Here is a 14,787-nt window from a genome sequence, read left to right as displayed (position 1 = left end):
TTTCCACAGTAAAAAAAAAACAGCAGGGTGCTACAGTAACTCACAGAGTGTACAACTGAACCAAATGGACAGGTCCATTTGGTTCCCTTTGTAGACTCTCTGAGCCATAGGATTTGTGTGCAAGAGGTTATTGAGGCCATTCAGTGTGGCCAGTGTGTGTGTGTGTGTTGTGTGTGTGTGTGTGTGTGTGTGTGTGTGTGTGTGTGTGTGTGTGTGTGTGTGTGTGTGTGTGTGTGTGTGTGTGTGTGTGTGTGTGCTGATAACACATCAGGAGGTGTAATCCGTGCTCTCACCATGTGGTTGTTGTGTGGTTGTTGTGTGTGTGTGTGGTGGTGGTGGTGGTGGTGGTGGTGGTGGTGGTGGTGGTGTGTGTGTGTGTGTGTGTGTGTGTGTGTGTGTGTGTGTGTGTGTGTGTGTGTGTGTGTGTGTGTGTGTGTGTGTGTGTGTGTGTGTGTGTGTGTGTGTGTGTGTGTGTGTGTCAGCTGCACACAGGGTGTTTATACTGTAAAGGTGGACAAGGTGGTACACCGGCACAGAATTCGACACCACTGGAGTGAATATCCCTTTATTTTCTGTTTGCTAGTTTGTTAGTTTTGGAGGAGGATTATTGTGTTAATCTGATCTAATAAATCTAATGTCCAGGCTTCCATACACTGCTCTGGACAGTATATACATTTCATTGTTTCATTGTTTTGCCTGCATGGCTCCTATAGCTGTGTCTCCTTCAAGTTGCTGACATTGACTGAATAAAGGTCTATATCTACAGTACTCTGTGATGCAATATTGTACAGTTTTATGTACAATGTGTGGTCTTATTAGGCTACAGTCTTACACAGTATATTGTACAGTGTGTGTGTGTGTGTGTGTGTGTGTGTGTGTGTGTGTGTGTGCGCGCGCGTGCATGTGCGCGTGTATGTGTGTGTGTGTGTGTATGCGTGTAGTGCTTTGTCTCCTCGGGTAGGGCCTTGAATGTGAGGTTGAGGTGAGAAGCACTCTGTTGATAATGTTCAAGGACCGCAGCAGTGCTCTTCCACTCACTGCCATCGTGCACACTTTATCTGCCGGCCAGAGACACACGCACTGTTACAAAGTTCATCAGCTCTCTCCACGCAGACTGACTACGAGTGGCTCGGCAGATAGCTGTGAGAGCGTGTGCGTGTGCGTGTGCGTGTGCGTGTGTGTGTGTGTGTGTGCCAGGGGTGCCAGAGAGGGTGCCTGGGTGCCAACGCTCAGTCCAAATTCTGCCCCCTCAGTTTAAATTGTATATTACTGTATATGTACATCATTGTTTTACTATATAAAAATGATGTGTGCCCCCTCGCCATTTTCAACTGCCCCTCTCAGTCATTTCATCCTGGAGCACAGTCTGGTGCGTGCGTGTGTGCGTGTGTGTGTGCATGCGTGTGTGTGTGTGTGTGCATGCGTGCGTGCGTGTGTGTGTGCGTGCGTGTGAGAGACATACTGTATAGCATGGGTTCATCTGTCCTCGGAGCAGCTGTCTGTCTGTAACACTGATGAGGAGCCATATGGCACAGCCTGCGTACAGTAAAATAGGCAGTGTCCATTTAACTCTGACAATGTACAGATGTAACCAAACGGATCCTTACATCTGTTGCATTGTCAAGAGTTACAAATGGCTAAATGAACACTGAGGCTTTTACTGTGTGTAATTCAATCCCTGTTGTACTGTTGTCCACCCTATAGTTTGATTAGTTTCATATATGCATGTAATGCTCAGAGGGAGCAGCTGACACCAGTAGCCTACATTATGTATTGAGGACCATTATATATGCATTCACATCCGGGACCCTTTCATGGGTTCATTTTTAACAGTTGGTTTCACAGGTTAAAGCTGCAATCCAGAACTTTATTTTATCTTAATGAATAACATTTTATTCTAACCAATCACCGTCGAATTAAAGGGTGCAGACAAAACGACAATGTTTCCATGTCGGGTGGAAACTTGTAACATTGTCCAAAACTTGTAACATTACTTTTCAGGATTCTATTATTATATTTTTTTAATGCAAAAGTATAGCAGATCTACAAGCTCAAAACTTTTTTCGAGGTGCGTTTCAAGCCAAGTTTTGACCTTGCAGATCTGCTGCTTTTGTGTGATGCTGCAGTGTGATCAAGTATAATTTACGGAAAAAAAACAACACAAAAAGTTAGAATATGAAGATAACAGATTTCTGCCTGACAGCAACAATGTTATCCTAGGCTAGGGGTAGTGCGGTGCAGAGCATGCCATGGCCTAGTACTACTGTATACAGTGAAGAAGTGGTCCGCACACAGGCTTTGCTCCAATAGTGTTTATTTGTGTTAAAAGTTAAACACCATTAAATTAAGACACAACGTTTCGGCCGTGAACGGCCTTCATCAGGTGATAGTAATCAGTATGTGATAACCTTATATCATGGTCGTCACGTCACGTGACTGACATTAACTGGGCAGGTAACTTTCAAACACCACAAAGTGAGTTGAATGACCACCACAACAAGCAACAAGCAATTATAACAAGGTTTAAAAACTTGCTGGTGTTTAGCTTGTTACATAAATATTTGAAATATTTTTAGTAGTACTACTGGTATACCAGGGGTTGGAAGATTTACGCAGGGGTTAGCCTTCCTGGGCTGGCACTCCTGAGCTCGTTTTTATTTCATTCTTGCCCTGATGAAGACTCTGTGTTATAAATAAAGTACATCTATTTTTATCCACCCTCTCCTCATGTTTTCCTTTTTGCGTGCTCGGATCACCGCTTTGTCTGTAGTATTCCAGTCCCACTGATCTTTGAAGCACCAGCCTATACTTTTCACTGTTACTTTTTGCATCTCCATCGAGCACCTGGTCTATTTCTATATATTTATTTATTTTTTACAATAATGACGTGCCCAAAATACAGATGGCAGGTTGACATTGGTTAAACTTGTACAATAATCTTATGAACTTGAGAAAGGCAAAATAAAGTTACAGGACCTACGTGTTTCGACCAAAAGGTCTTCGTCAGGGTCTATCTGAGATTGTTTTATCTGAGATAGACCCTGACGAAGACCTTTTGGTTGAAACGCGTAGTTCCTGTTATTTATTTGCCTTGCTCATCAAATAAACTATTTCATTTTTCACCAAAGACGGAGTGCCTTGGATTCCCTTCTTTTCTTTTCAAGTCTGCAACTTACACCTTGACAAGCAGTACAACTTGGAGGAAGGATACCTTTTGTCTATATGGTTTTACCTGTATCACCAAAGAGCACCCATCTAAGAGCCACTAAGATCCCTATGTTTAGATTCCATCCCTCTATTTCTGAACTTATTGTTTTATTCTATTCCCCTCATGACGCTCCCCTGGTGACCTGTGTGGCCTCTACTATACTTATTGTTTACATAATACACATCATATGGTGCTCAGATGAGGAGCTGCTGTTGACAGCCAGTGTTGTCCTCAACACTTGCATAATGTCACTGAGGTGTTAGTTAGTTACACTACAGTCTGACCCCATGTACAGTATGGGCCCTGTAGCAGACCATACAGCAGGTTACACTACAGAGTCTGACCCCATGTACAGTATGGGCCCTAAAGCAGACCATACAGCAGGTTACACTACAGAGTCTGACCCCATGTACATACTATGGGCCCTGTAGCAGAGCATACAGCAGGTTACACTACAGAGTCTGACCCCATGTACAGTATGGGCCCTGTAGCAGAGCATACAGCAGGTTACACTACAGAGTCTGACCCCATGTACAGTATGGCCCCTATAGCAGACCATACAGCAGGATCATGTTGTTACACTCAAGTATTGTACTCAAGTACAATTGAGATATATATTTTTGAGTGGTGCTAGCCACTCCTATAGACAGCTATGTGTGTCCCTGGCTCTGTCTGTCTGTCTGTCTGTCTGGCGTTTGTTGACCCTTGAGGCCAGGGAGGAGGGCTTGTACAGTACAGTACAGTACAGTACAGTACAGTACAGTACAGTACAGTACAGTACAGTACAGTACAGTACAGTACAGTACAGTACAGTACAGTACAGTACAGTACAGTACAGTACAGTACAGTACTGCACCACTCACTTCAGACTTGTTTAACTTTACTGGAGTATTTCCAATTTTCAATACTTTTACTTACTGCAAATATTGTACCTTTTAGTCCACTATACAATTATTAGACATTATTAGAAATCTTTAGTTTACCAGTTACATCGTAGATTTGAATTATTATTATTACAAAAATTACATTGACCACTTCAGCCAATTTGAAAGGATCTATAAGCTCTACAATGCATTGTGAGCTGGTAGATCTGCTATTTTCAAAAGATTTGAATAGTTATACAATGTGACACGTTGTTAAATTATCTGCATAATGAGTAGGCCTACTACTTAGTATTGATGCCGAAACTTTTGTCCTCAAGTACATTTTGAATAAGGGAATTCTACTTGTGTAACAGTATATTTTCATTGCGGTATTACTTTTACTTACTGTATGTAGAGAATATGAGTACTGTTTTGTAGCAGCTTGTTCTGTCTATAGAGGCTATTGTCCTGCATGCGCTGCTTGACAAAACACTTCAGACCAGTCCAAAAAGAGGGAACCTGCCCATGCCACTATGCACCACTCAGTGGTGTGTGTGTGTGTGTGTGTGTGTGTGTGTGTGTGTGTGTGTGTGTGTGTGTGTGTGTGTGTGTGCGTGCGTGCGTGCGTGCGTGTGTGTGCATGTGCACGTGTAGCCATGTCAACTGAAGGTGCAGTCATGCAGAAAACAGCACAGCAAAAGAGCTTTTCCGGAGCGTGGCTTTATGTACCCGAGGGTCCATTGTGTCCTGAGTCCTGATTGGGTAATTAATAAAGATTCTATTTACGTAAGCGGTGGCCGACCCGCTCCTTTTGTCCCGGGCTCCTCGTCTGGTCCCCTGTACAGTAACCTGAGCCTCGAAAAAAACATACGCACGCACGCACGCCCACACGCACGATGACTTGTTTGTCCTTTGTTGGCCTTCGAAAGGGAGAGTTGGGAGTTTACACACAAACACATAATCCCTACTGCACAGTGAAATGTGGAGTGACCCGTATGGGTCCTTTTTTTTACACCCAGGGTTAAATAAACGCTCCAGATTTGACTGTGTGGCCACCGAGACGGGACAAACAGGCAGAGTTGTATTCAATGCGTGGCGGACACGCACAGACTTAGTCTTGTTCCAACACACCTACAGTACACTGCTTTGGAAACCAATACAAACCAACCCTGATGCCACAGCTATGCGAATTATATGAAAGGACTGCCCGGCCTTAATGTCTTTGTTTTTAAATCTCCAAATTGTTTGCACCCACCTTAGCCAAACCTAACTTAGCCAATACATTGAATTTAGACGTCGCCACAGATGTATCGTTAGGCAGAGATCTCTGATCGTCTATGGCAGGGGTGGTAACAGGTGGTAACAGGTGGTCCGTGAAGGTATTGCATGTGGTCCCTGATCATGCATTTAGTAACGTAGCTTCCACCGAACAGTGCACTAAATGTGTGCACTGTTCTGTGGAAGTGCATCAATGTTGTCAGTTATAGCTATGCTGCTGGGAAGTCTGAGGTTAAGAAATTCCACAGAAAAGACAGTTAGAATCTGAAGAAGGGTAAGTGTACCAGCCTGCCTGATTGAGTCATCATTACTAGGAAATGTGATGGACTTTTGAAATACATGGGATACATTGCATAGCAAGTGTTACGGAATCACTAATCTTAGCCCATATCCCATCCCAACACAACAGTGGTCTCCAGGTTGATTCTTAGTCAGGGTGGTGGTCCCTGGTTCACAATCCGTTGAAAACCCCTGGTCTATGGCTGCGTGAGACTGCATCAAGTGGTGGGGTTGTTAATGCAAGTTTGATCACAAGCAGAGTTGTGCAGGATTCTTTCATAGTATATGAATGAACACATGAAGCCTAATTGTCTCCACCAGGCCGAAGGCATGGGGAGAGAGTATGTTTTGCACTCCGTCCGTGTGTCCGTCCTTCCGTCCTTCCTTCCTTCCGTCCTTCCGTCCGTCTGTGAACAGCTAATCTCCGGCACCGTTAACCCGGGCGATGCCAAACTTTGCACACACACTCCCTGGATGCCAACGATGAACCTCTGCCCCACATTTTCCAGAACGGCCTGTTATAGCGCCACCATGAGGCAGCTTTTCACATTTTGTACCTAAAACTGCACCGATCTGCGTGAAATGTTGCATGCACACTCCCTAGAGGCCAAGGACAAACCTTTTACCTGCATTTTCCGCATCTGCCTTTTATAGCGCCACCAGGAGGCCGACTTTTGTAAAACACATTTTTTGATATTACTCCTCCAGATTCTGTCCAAAAATCTCACAAATCGTTACACAGTATCTCTATGGTCATGTGCTCAAGTCGGATCTGTCTGATATTTCATATTCCATCCTAATTGGCTATAATTGGCTTTCACAGTTTGCAAGATTGCCCCGTTTTGAACAATAGCCTCAAATCATGAACGCAGCATGCAATTTACGTGAAATCTTTCACACATTTTCTTACTAGGCTGAGGAATATATCCCACCCTTTTCACATTGGCCTGTTATAGCGCCACCAACAGGTTGATTTTTGCAAAACACATTTTTGGAACAAAATGCCTCAAATCGGTACACATGATCTCTGTAGTCATGTGATCAAGACCAGTCTGTTGGATTTCTCAGATTGTACACTGATTGGCTAAGATTGCCTTCCAAAGTTTTCAGGAGTGGCCCGTTTTGTACAAAATGCTGCACATGTCCTGCTCATCCAGAATTCTATCCTCAGAGATGCTATGAGTGATCTGGCTCTGCATTTCCTCAACAAAATGAAGGAAAAAAAATCCTCCTAAACATTTTGCCAAACATCACACACACTCCTATCCTCCTGGTGGAGACCTGTGCCCGGAAGGGCACTTTTTCTAGTTTAATATATGTTGCGAATCGTAAAATAGCACACAGTGGTGCACTGACAACTATCTAGAGTTGAATGTGGACAAAACTAAAGAACTGGTCATTGAAACAAGTTACACAACCCACACTCGAACCCACTCCTCATTAATGGTAGTAGAACAGGTTGACAGTTTCACATACCTTGGACTCTGTAATAGACTTATATGTTTGATCAACATATTACATCTCTATCCATTCACATTTTCAGCAAAGACTCCATGTAAAGTTATAAGATCATTATCTGTTGCCCCTCATCTTCTGTTATTATTGTACAAAAGCATTATTCAACCTGTGCCCAACAACAAAAACAAACTTTTCAGTATTACCCGTATTGCTTCCAAGATCATCGGAATTCCTACACCCACACTTTCTGATATGAACAATAAGGCCATTAGCACTTTCAATATCAAATGACACTGATCATCCTCTGTATTGCGTTTTCAACCTCATGCCATCTGGACAAAGATACAGAACCTTAGCATGGAAAAAAGGTTCGTTTTAGTAGGAGTTTTGTCCCCTCAGCCATCGCGGCATTAAACAAACTGCCCCACCGATAGGATGGTTCTGTGTACAGTGGGGACCTCATGTTTATGTATTGTCTTGGTGATATGTTTTTTTCTGTGGTGTGTGTCGTTTTGTTGTGGGTGTTTTCAACAGACTGTGAAGATGAATATCCTTCGAGACAATAAAGATTATTATTATTACGTAGATCTGCTATCGGCATGAGACACCACGCGTTGCACAATGGACAACTCTCCCTACTTCATTCAAACTGAACATGACTGTCAATACTACATGAACATGTATTAGTCCTGATAACTGTCCAAATTAAAGATCACCTTTCCCTCTCCTCTCTCTCTCTCGCCCTCTTGTCGCTCCTCGCCTCTTATCTCTCTCTCTCTCTCCCCTATACATCGCCTGATCCCATTGATATGTTTTCAGTTCAACATGCCCGAGCATGGCATCACATTCTGTACAGTAGATGGAGTCTCCATTATCTGTATGTTCCGTAAATATACAGAGTATACGGTTGTACAATGGAGGACACACACAGTGAGGAGTGTTTCTGTGTGCGCGTGTGCGTGTGTGTGTGTGTGTGTGTGTGTGCGTGCGTGCGCGCGTGCGTGCGTGCGTGTCTGTCCAGTCAGGTTCTTTTTTAGCGTGACAGATTACCTCTCTGACAGCAGGAAGTTACTTAGTTTCCGTCACTGTGATAGCGTTCTAATCTTGGGTGATAATGTCACCTCTCGTGTGTCAGCCTAATTATCCTGACATGTCCCCTAGAGTCTCTGTTCTATGGAGAACATTTCATCCAGCGGCTCACATGTACAGAGGGACAAAAGAATGGGGCTTTAATAGAACCCCTGGAGGACTCCGCTTGCTGAATGGTGAATGGCTAGGTGAAACGACATTGGTGGGGCTATTTTAGTTCATCTTTACTGCCATGTGCGGGGTGCATACGTTGGTTAGACATACTAACAGTGACAGGCATTAGTCCGACAACACCTTCACTCCCAACATGTGTGGCAGGTTAAAACTAACCTGTGGCTCCCAACATGTGTAGCAGGTTAAAACTAACCTGTGGCTTCCTGTGAGGTTAGGTTTAGGGTTTGGGTTTTGGGTAGAGTGTCGGACTAATGCCTGTCGGAACTGTTAGTATGTCGGATGCAATGAGTATGCACACAGAATAACTCTTCCTACTTACAGTAATTCCGGGCCGCTTTCCTACTTCCTTCACAGGTGTTACCGATGATACTAATTAAGGCTCTGTTCCATTTAGTGTGCAGTGGTTCTCAAACATTTAATTTCAAGGACCCCCCATATCTCTGAGAATGTAAAAGAATGTACACTCTCAGAGTTACATGCCTGTACGGGGCCATTTGGAACCCACTCAAGAACTCTTTGAGACCCACTGGTGTAGCAGAGTGTTTCCAGTTTTTTTCCGGCTTTCGTCTTTATTTTATATATTTTTTTATAGATAAGGGGGACAGACAGTAGGCTGACAGGAAATGGGGAGAGATATGGGGGAGTGACATGCAGTAAAGGCCGTCGGGATCGGGAGTCGAACCCGCGGCACACTGCCAGACTCGGGCTACCGGCCAAGGTGCCTGGACCACTGAGCCACGGCCCAGGCCACCCTGACTCTGTTTGACCAGAATGGAACAGAGCCTTCATTAATATCATCGGTATCACCTGCGAAGGAAGTAGCCTGTGGCCCAAGTTCTTTCCAAAATGGCATGTATGCATATTAGCCCATTGGCACATTCAGATCCCATATAGTCTGTGGCAACAATCCAAATGAACATGGCCACATTAACTATATAAGTTCCGTCTGCAGAGTCATTGTCATTTAGCACGCTGAATGCTACTGTTGCTGACACAAATAATGATACTTAATACGTAATTAAACCTTCTGTGCATGGCCACACACGTACACATTGATAAAAAGGTATAGGCTACGTGTAGCCAAGTCTGTCTGGGACTTGCTATGCTTTTAAATGCCTCTCTTTAGCTCTCTCTCTCTTTAGCTCTCTCTCTCTCTTTCTGCTGGCATCATTCTCTGGTGTTGTGGGTGTGTGTATAGCCCTGAGCCCTGCAGGTACAACATGCTGCTAAAGAGGAGAGCACAATTAGACAATTGAAAGCACCCTGCCAATCAATTAACACTGGCACTGCTCCCAAGAGTCTCTTGCCCCATCTCTACTCACAGCAGTGAGAGTTCACAGAAATGCTTCCTCACTACACTCCCTTCATATGCCAATGGTCAGAGCCCTGCATGTGCAAGTTCAGACTGAGTGATAAAACCACTGAGGAGAAAAATGGATGAGGAGGATTCCTCAATTTACAGAAGGATATAAATTTAGTATTTCAGTGCCCAAAGAAGTAGGTATGTGCGTGACATCATCATCATACTGAGTAGCAAAAAACTATACTTTCTGACCTTGACAGTCACTTTGCCACGATTCCATTTGCCACTCATTTATGCATGCGCATATCCTCTACAATATATACAGTACCATCTCTGCAGATTACTGATCCACACAGTAGCGTTAACTAGCAGCATGTTTTAAAGTGGTTCAAAATGGCCAAAAACCTTTTTTTAATTTGAAAAAAAAGTGTTGCTTTACTCTCTGGAAAAAAGCTTTATAAAAACAGCAAATATTTGTACAAAATGAGCAAGAGGACACTATATGCAGCTTTCTGGTATTTGTGTGTGTGTGTGTGTGTGTGTGGGGGGGGGGGGTGACCCCCTGGGACCCCCAGGGACACACATGAAAGGCCTGGCTGTGGCTGTGAGGCCCTGCTGGGAGCTGAAACAAGGCTGCTGAGGAAGAAGAAGCATGCCTTTAGTCCCAACTACAGACCTCACATGACCCGTCAACAGATCACACAGCATTATAGGAGGACTTTGTGCTTCGTCACCGCCAGTCCTAAAGTTGTTGGGCCTGAACTGAACTAGCCTTTGTGTCTCTCTCTCTCTCTCTGTATATTGTCATTATCTAACTGCTCTCTCCTCGGCCCGTTTCAAAGTGCGGTAGAGAAAAAAAAAGGAAAGGAAAATAAGCAGATGAACGTGTCTCTAAGGATCATGTGGATTTCTATTTGGAACCGGCTGCCAGCTTAGTTTAGACTCTTCCGCTGTGCGGTAATGCGGTAGTGTGTGTGTGCGTGCGTGCGTGCGTGCGTGCGTGCATGTGCATGTCTCTCTCTAAGGTTCACACGGCTGGTGGTGGACAGCGTATTGCCAAGTACTCATACTTCAATTACACCACCACTCGCACCGTAACCTCTTTGCCTTTTCTCTCAGCAAAGTGTGAACATTTTTGACTGCATAACTGCTGGGTCTGTGTTTTTTTAGAGAGCCTCATGTAAATATGGCTGAGCTACATGGTCAACTTTACCAAACCTTTGTCTTTGAACTTCAGAGGAATATCACCTGCATCTGATGTTGTCTTGTTATCCACAAATATACCAACTATTTCCTCTTTCCGCTTTATTTTGCTGATTCCACACAATCTTTAGAAATTTGAATTCATCTTTAGTGTGTACGCAAAAAGCAGTTCAACATCTCAATCGTGCATTTCACGGAAACAAGACATCTAAGGGTGTAAGCAAAGGAACCCCTTTTGGTGTTAGCATTATGTTATGCTTTAGCTTGAAAAATAGCAGATCTACAAGCTCATAGCGCGCCACTGAGTGGCGCGCTACGAGCTTGTAGGTCAGCTATTTTTTTTAAATCGAAGAACGGAAAAAATGGTGGTATTTTATCATGAACATTAGTTAGGACCTATTATAGGAAGAGAAGTTGAAAAGTGGTGAAGTGGTCCTTTAAGTGTGCCTGCACCCACAGCGATATACTCTGAAACACCAATCAACCAGTTTTGTTTTCGACATTCCCCCGATTGACTAATTAGCATCACCAGTGCAAACCGCCCTCTTCTTCTTCTTCACAGATTAACGATGACGAAGCTCGTCATGTTGTCTGTGGTGGCAGCACTACTGCTGGTCCTGGTGGTGGCAGAGAGCAGTGCGGACAGAGTGGTCTCGTCGTCGAGGACGTCGTCGAGGACGTCGAGGACCAGGAGGGAGCTGGCCAGCCCGCTCCACGTGGGGGGCATCCGGGACCCGTTCGGGGCGTACTGCCAGCGGCGGCCGGGCCCCTGCTGCCCCGGCCGGGACGACCTGTGCACCGTGCCCTACCTGGACACCATCTGCTACTGCGACCTGTTCTGCAACCGCACCGTGTCCGACTGTTGCCCCGACTTCTGGGGACACTGTCTGGGGATCGCGCCGCCCTTCATTGGTGAGTGAGCGAGCATGCATGCCATGAAGGCGAGGGGGAGTGGTGCAGATTGCGTGCGTGCGTGCAAGAGCGCCGTGTGTAGTGCAGTAGTTCTAAAACTTTAGCCGCAGACACCCATCTTAAGAGGGTTTGTGCCAGGGACCACCAGAAGAGAGGATTTATGTAAAACAAAATCTAAAATATTAAACATTTTCGATAATGTTCAAATATTTTCAAAAAATAGCAGATGTACAAGCTCGCCGCGTGGCACGAAGTGACCCGCTGTGAGCTTGTAGATCTGCCAACGTATAAATGGATAAAGTGGCTATAAGATACCACACCAAGATCCTGAGGACCAGAGGACCTATAATGCCCTACTTTGAGAACCAATAGTGTAGTATTAGGGAATCAACGTTGAATGTGCGTTCATGCGTGCGGGAGTGCACTACAGGGGTTCAATCGTGTGTGTGAGTTTGTGTGTATGTGTGTGTGCGTACGTGCACGTGTATGCGTGTGTGCGTGGCACTGTTCATGCGTGTGCTAATGCTGTTGCTGAGTGCGTGTGGGCCTGTCACAGAGGATTAAGCTCCACTCAGGTCACCGTCGGACCCAAAAGCACAGTCTCCCACAGCCAGGTCAGCGTGCCGCAGACACAGACACAGACACAGGGCTGCATGGGACCCAAGACTGAATTGCAATCACAAGTCAGGTTTATTTTTTTTCACACAGACTCTCCGCTGTGTTTTCAAACCCAACAGTGAATGTTCTTATGAGAATGCTCTCAGTGGGGATCTGATTAAATAAGAAAAAGAGGTTGCGCGTCAACAATGGGTTTTCTCAGTGGAGTGCTGCCTGCTAGACCCAAAATCCAGTATACAGATCAAAAGTATAGGAGTTGAAAAAATCCCCAAAATTTCAAATAAATGTGAGTACAAAGTACTCACTTTTCCACTTTTATTATTAATGGCACACACCAATAAACTAACGCTTGCGTTTCAGAGTCTTCACGTCAAATAAATTCACTTCATACAAAAGGTCAGAGTTCAGCACCCACAGCTGGTCTCAAGTCAATCAGCAAGGTCCAATCACATGTATGTGAGATGCAAACACTGTTTTGTTATAATAGAATTAGTTACAGGCAATTTCAGAGTTCAGGCATATACAGTATCATAGTTACACATCCAATAAATGCTATAATCGTAATTCAGTCCATTGGGTGTTGCATTTGAAGTTGCATTTCTCTTTCTAAGAGACTGATTATTTAGCTTGTGGAATGGACTTGGGCTTCCCTCAACTGTAGTTGTATGCAGATAGCAAAGATTATGCCTGATTTATAGCGCTGCAACTAAGTCCCAATAGAGGGTATATACGCATGCATAAAGTGAGTGGCAATCAGATAGGACTGTTTGGATGTATAGGCTTCAGTGTCAAGGCCAGAAAGTATTTTTTTGCCTCTCAGTAGGCGTTCCCGCATAACTTCCGGGTATGATGATGATGTCACGCGCATATACACCCTCTATACGACTACAGTACGTTGTCCCTATTACCCACCTTTGCGGGTCCATTTATATGCGCTTTCACGGTTAAAGGCACAGCCCTGATTTGACTGTGGGTCTATGCAGAGGTGTAAAATGTGCCAGCAGCAGCAGTATAGCGCTACCTGAGAGAACGGAGTGGAGAGAACAGTAGACTTCTCATAAGCCCAGACAGAGCGATGGAGGGAGGGAGGGGGGGGAGGGGGAGGGGGGGTAGTAGAGGGATGAATGGAGGTCAGCAGAAAGAATGCAGGCTATGTGAACGAAGGGGGAGAGAGAGGAGAGAGGTCGCAACAGGTATGCGCTCGGTAGACAACAGAGGTGGCAGGCCATGCAGCGGGACATGCATGCACTTGCACTGCCGCACATATATATATATACACTTGTGCACACGCACGAACGCACACACACACATGCATGCACTTGCACTGCCGCACATATATATACACACTTGTGCACATGCACGAACGCACACACACACACACACATGCATGGACTTGCGCGTGCATTTCAAAGGGGAAAACTAAGCTGAGCTTTTGTTACAATACAGGAGGTAATTTTGTCTATAACTCCTCCTTTGTTGTGCAGGGAAATTACTTCTTGGAGCAAAAAGAGTCATACTCGTGTGAAGTGGGCGGCGCTCTTATCATCATAATATCATCATTCATCGTCACATTCCGGCCAATCGCAATTTGCCTCCTCACTTTTTATCTTCAAATCGTGCCCCACACACACACACACACACACACACACACACACACACACACACACACACACACACACACACACACACACACACACACACACACACACACACACACACACACACACACACACACACACACACACACACACACACACACACACACACACACACACACACAGCTGGGTATAGGAAGGGCTGGTGCCCCTCAAAAATCCCGAAGTGCCCAGGCTGTTTATTAAAACAACGCAGAATACAAATGGGAATAGGTGGGAGTCGGTTGAAGCAAGCGGAGAATAGTGGTACTTTAAGTGCATTTTGATGCCAATACTTTTTACTTGACTCTTTTCTACTTTGCAGTATTGATACTTTTGCTTGGAAAAAAGTACTTTCTACACCACTGGCAGGCAGCAGAGACGCAGGCGGCTAGACCCCTGTAAAGCCATGCCGTAAACGTAATGAAATCATGAACTACGAGGGAGGAGGACGTACAATGTCACCGACTATAGAGCAAACCTTCTTTATGCCTACTTTAACACGTTGGCTTAATTTCCTTCCTTGTCAGTTTGAGTTATTCTCCTGTCTTGTCACAGACTGGTAGTTTATCATAGAGCCATCCTCCAGAGGCTGAGACAGCTATGATGGGGGAAAATTGGTGTTTGACAGATAGAGATATATGGCCGTAAATCAGCCTACACTTGTCTCCCGCAGGCCTCTCCCTGGCCTCTCTACACACCACCGCATGCCTCACAACACATTTATAACCCACACTAGGCTTTATAATTCATAATAGAGGGTATGCG

At 44.8% G+C, this 14,787-nt stretch overlaps 1 protein-coding gene across 3 annotated transcripts in view; it reads left to right on the top strand.

Annotated features, from left to right (window-relative positions):
• tinagl1 (tubulointerstitial nephritis antigen-like 1) overlaps positions 1-14,787 on the top strand; it is a 61,911-nt gene that overhangs the window by 982 nt on the left and 46,142 nt on the right. For all 3 annotated transcript variants that reach the window (XR_013791731.1, XR_013791732.1, XM_079522708.1), the window contains exon 2: positions 11,418-11,767. Coding sequence is in view for 1 of the 3 variants with exons in the window: in XM_079522708.1 (XP_079378834.1) it covers positions 11,425-11,767 (343 nt within the window). In the remaining 2 variants the exon portion in view is untranslated. The remainder of the gene's footprint in view (positions 1-11,417; positions 11,768-14,787) is intronic.

This window comes from Electrona antarctica (assembly GCF_951216825.1).
Source record: "Electrona antarctica genome assembly, chromosome: 15".
NCBI classification, from domain to species: Eukaryota; Metazoa; Chordata; class Actinopteri; order Myctophiformes; family Myctophidae; genus Electrona; species Electrona antarctica.
This window is presented reverse-complemented; position numbering and strand designations above follow the sequence as displayed.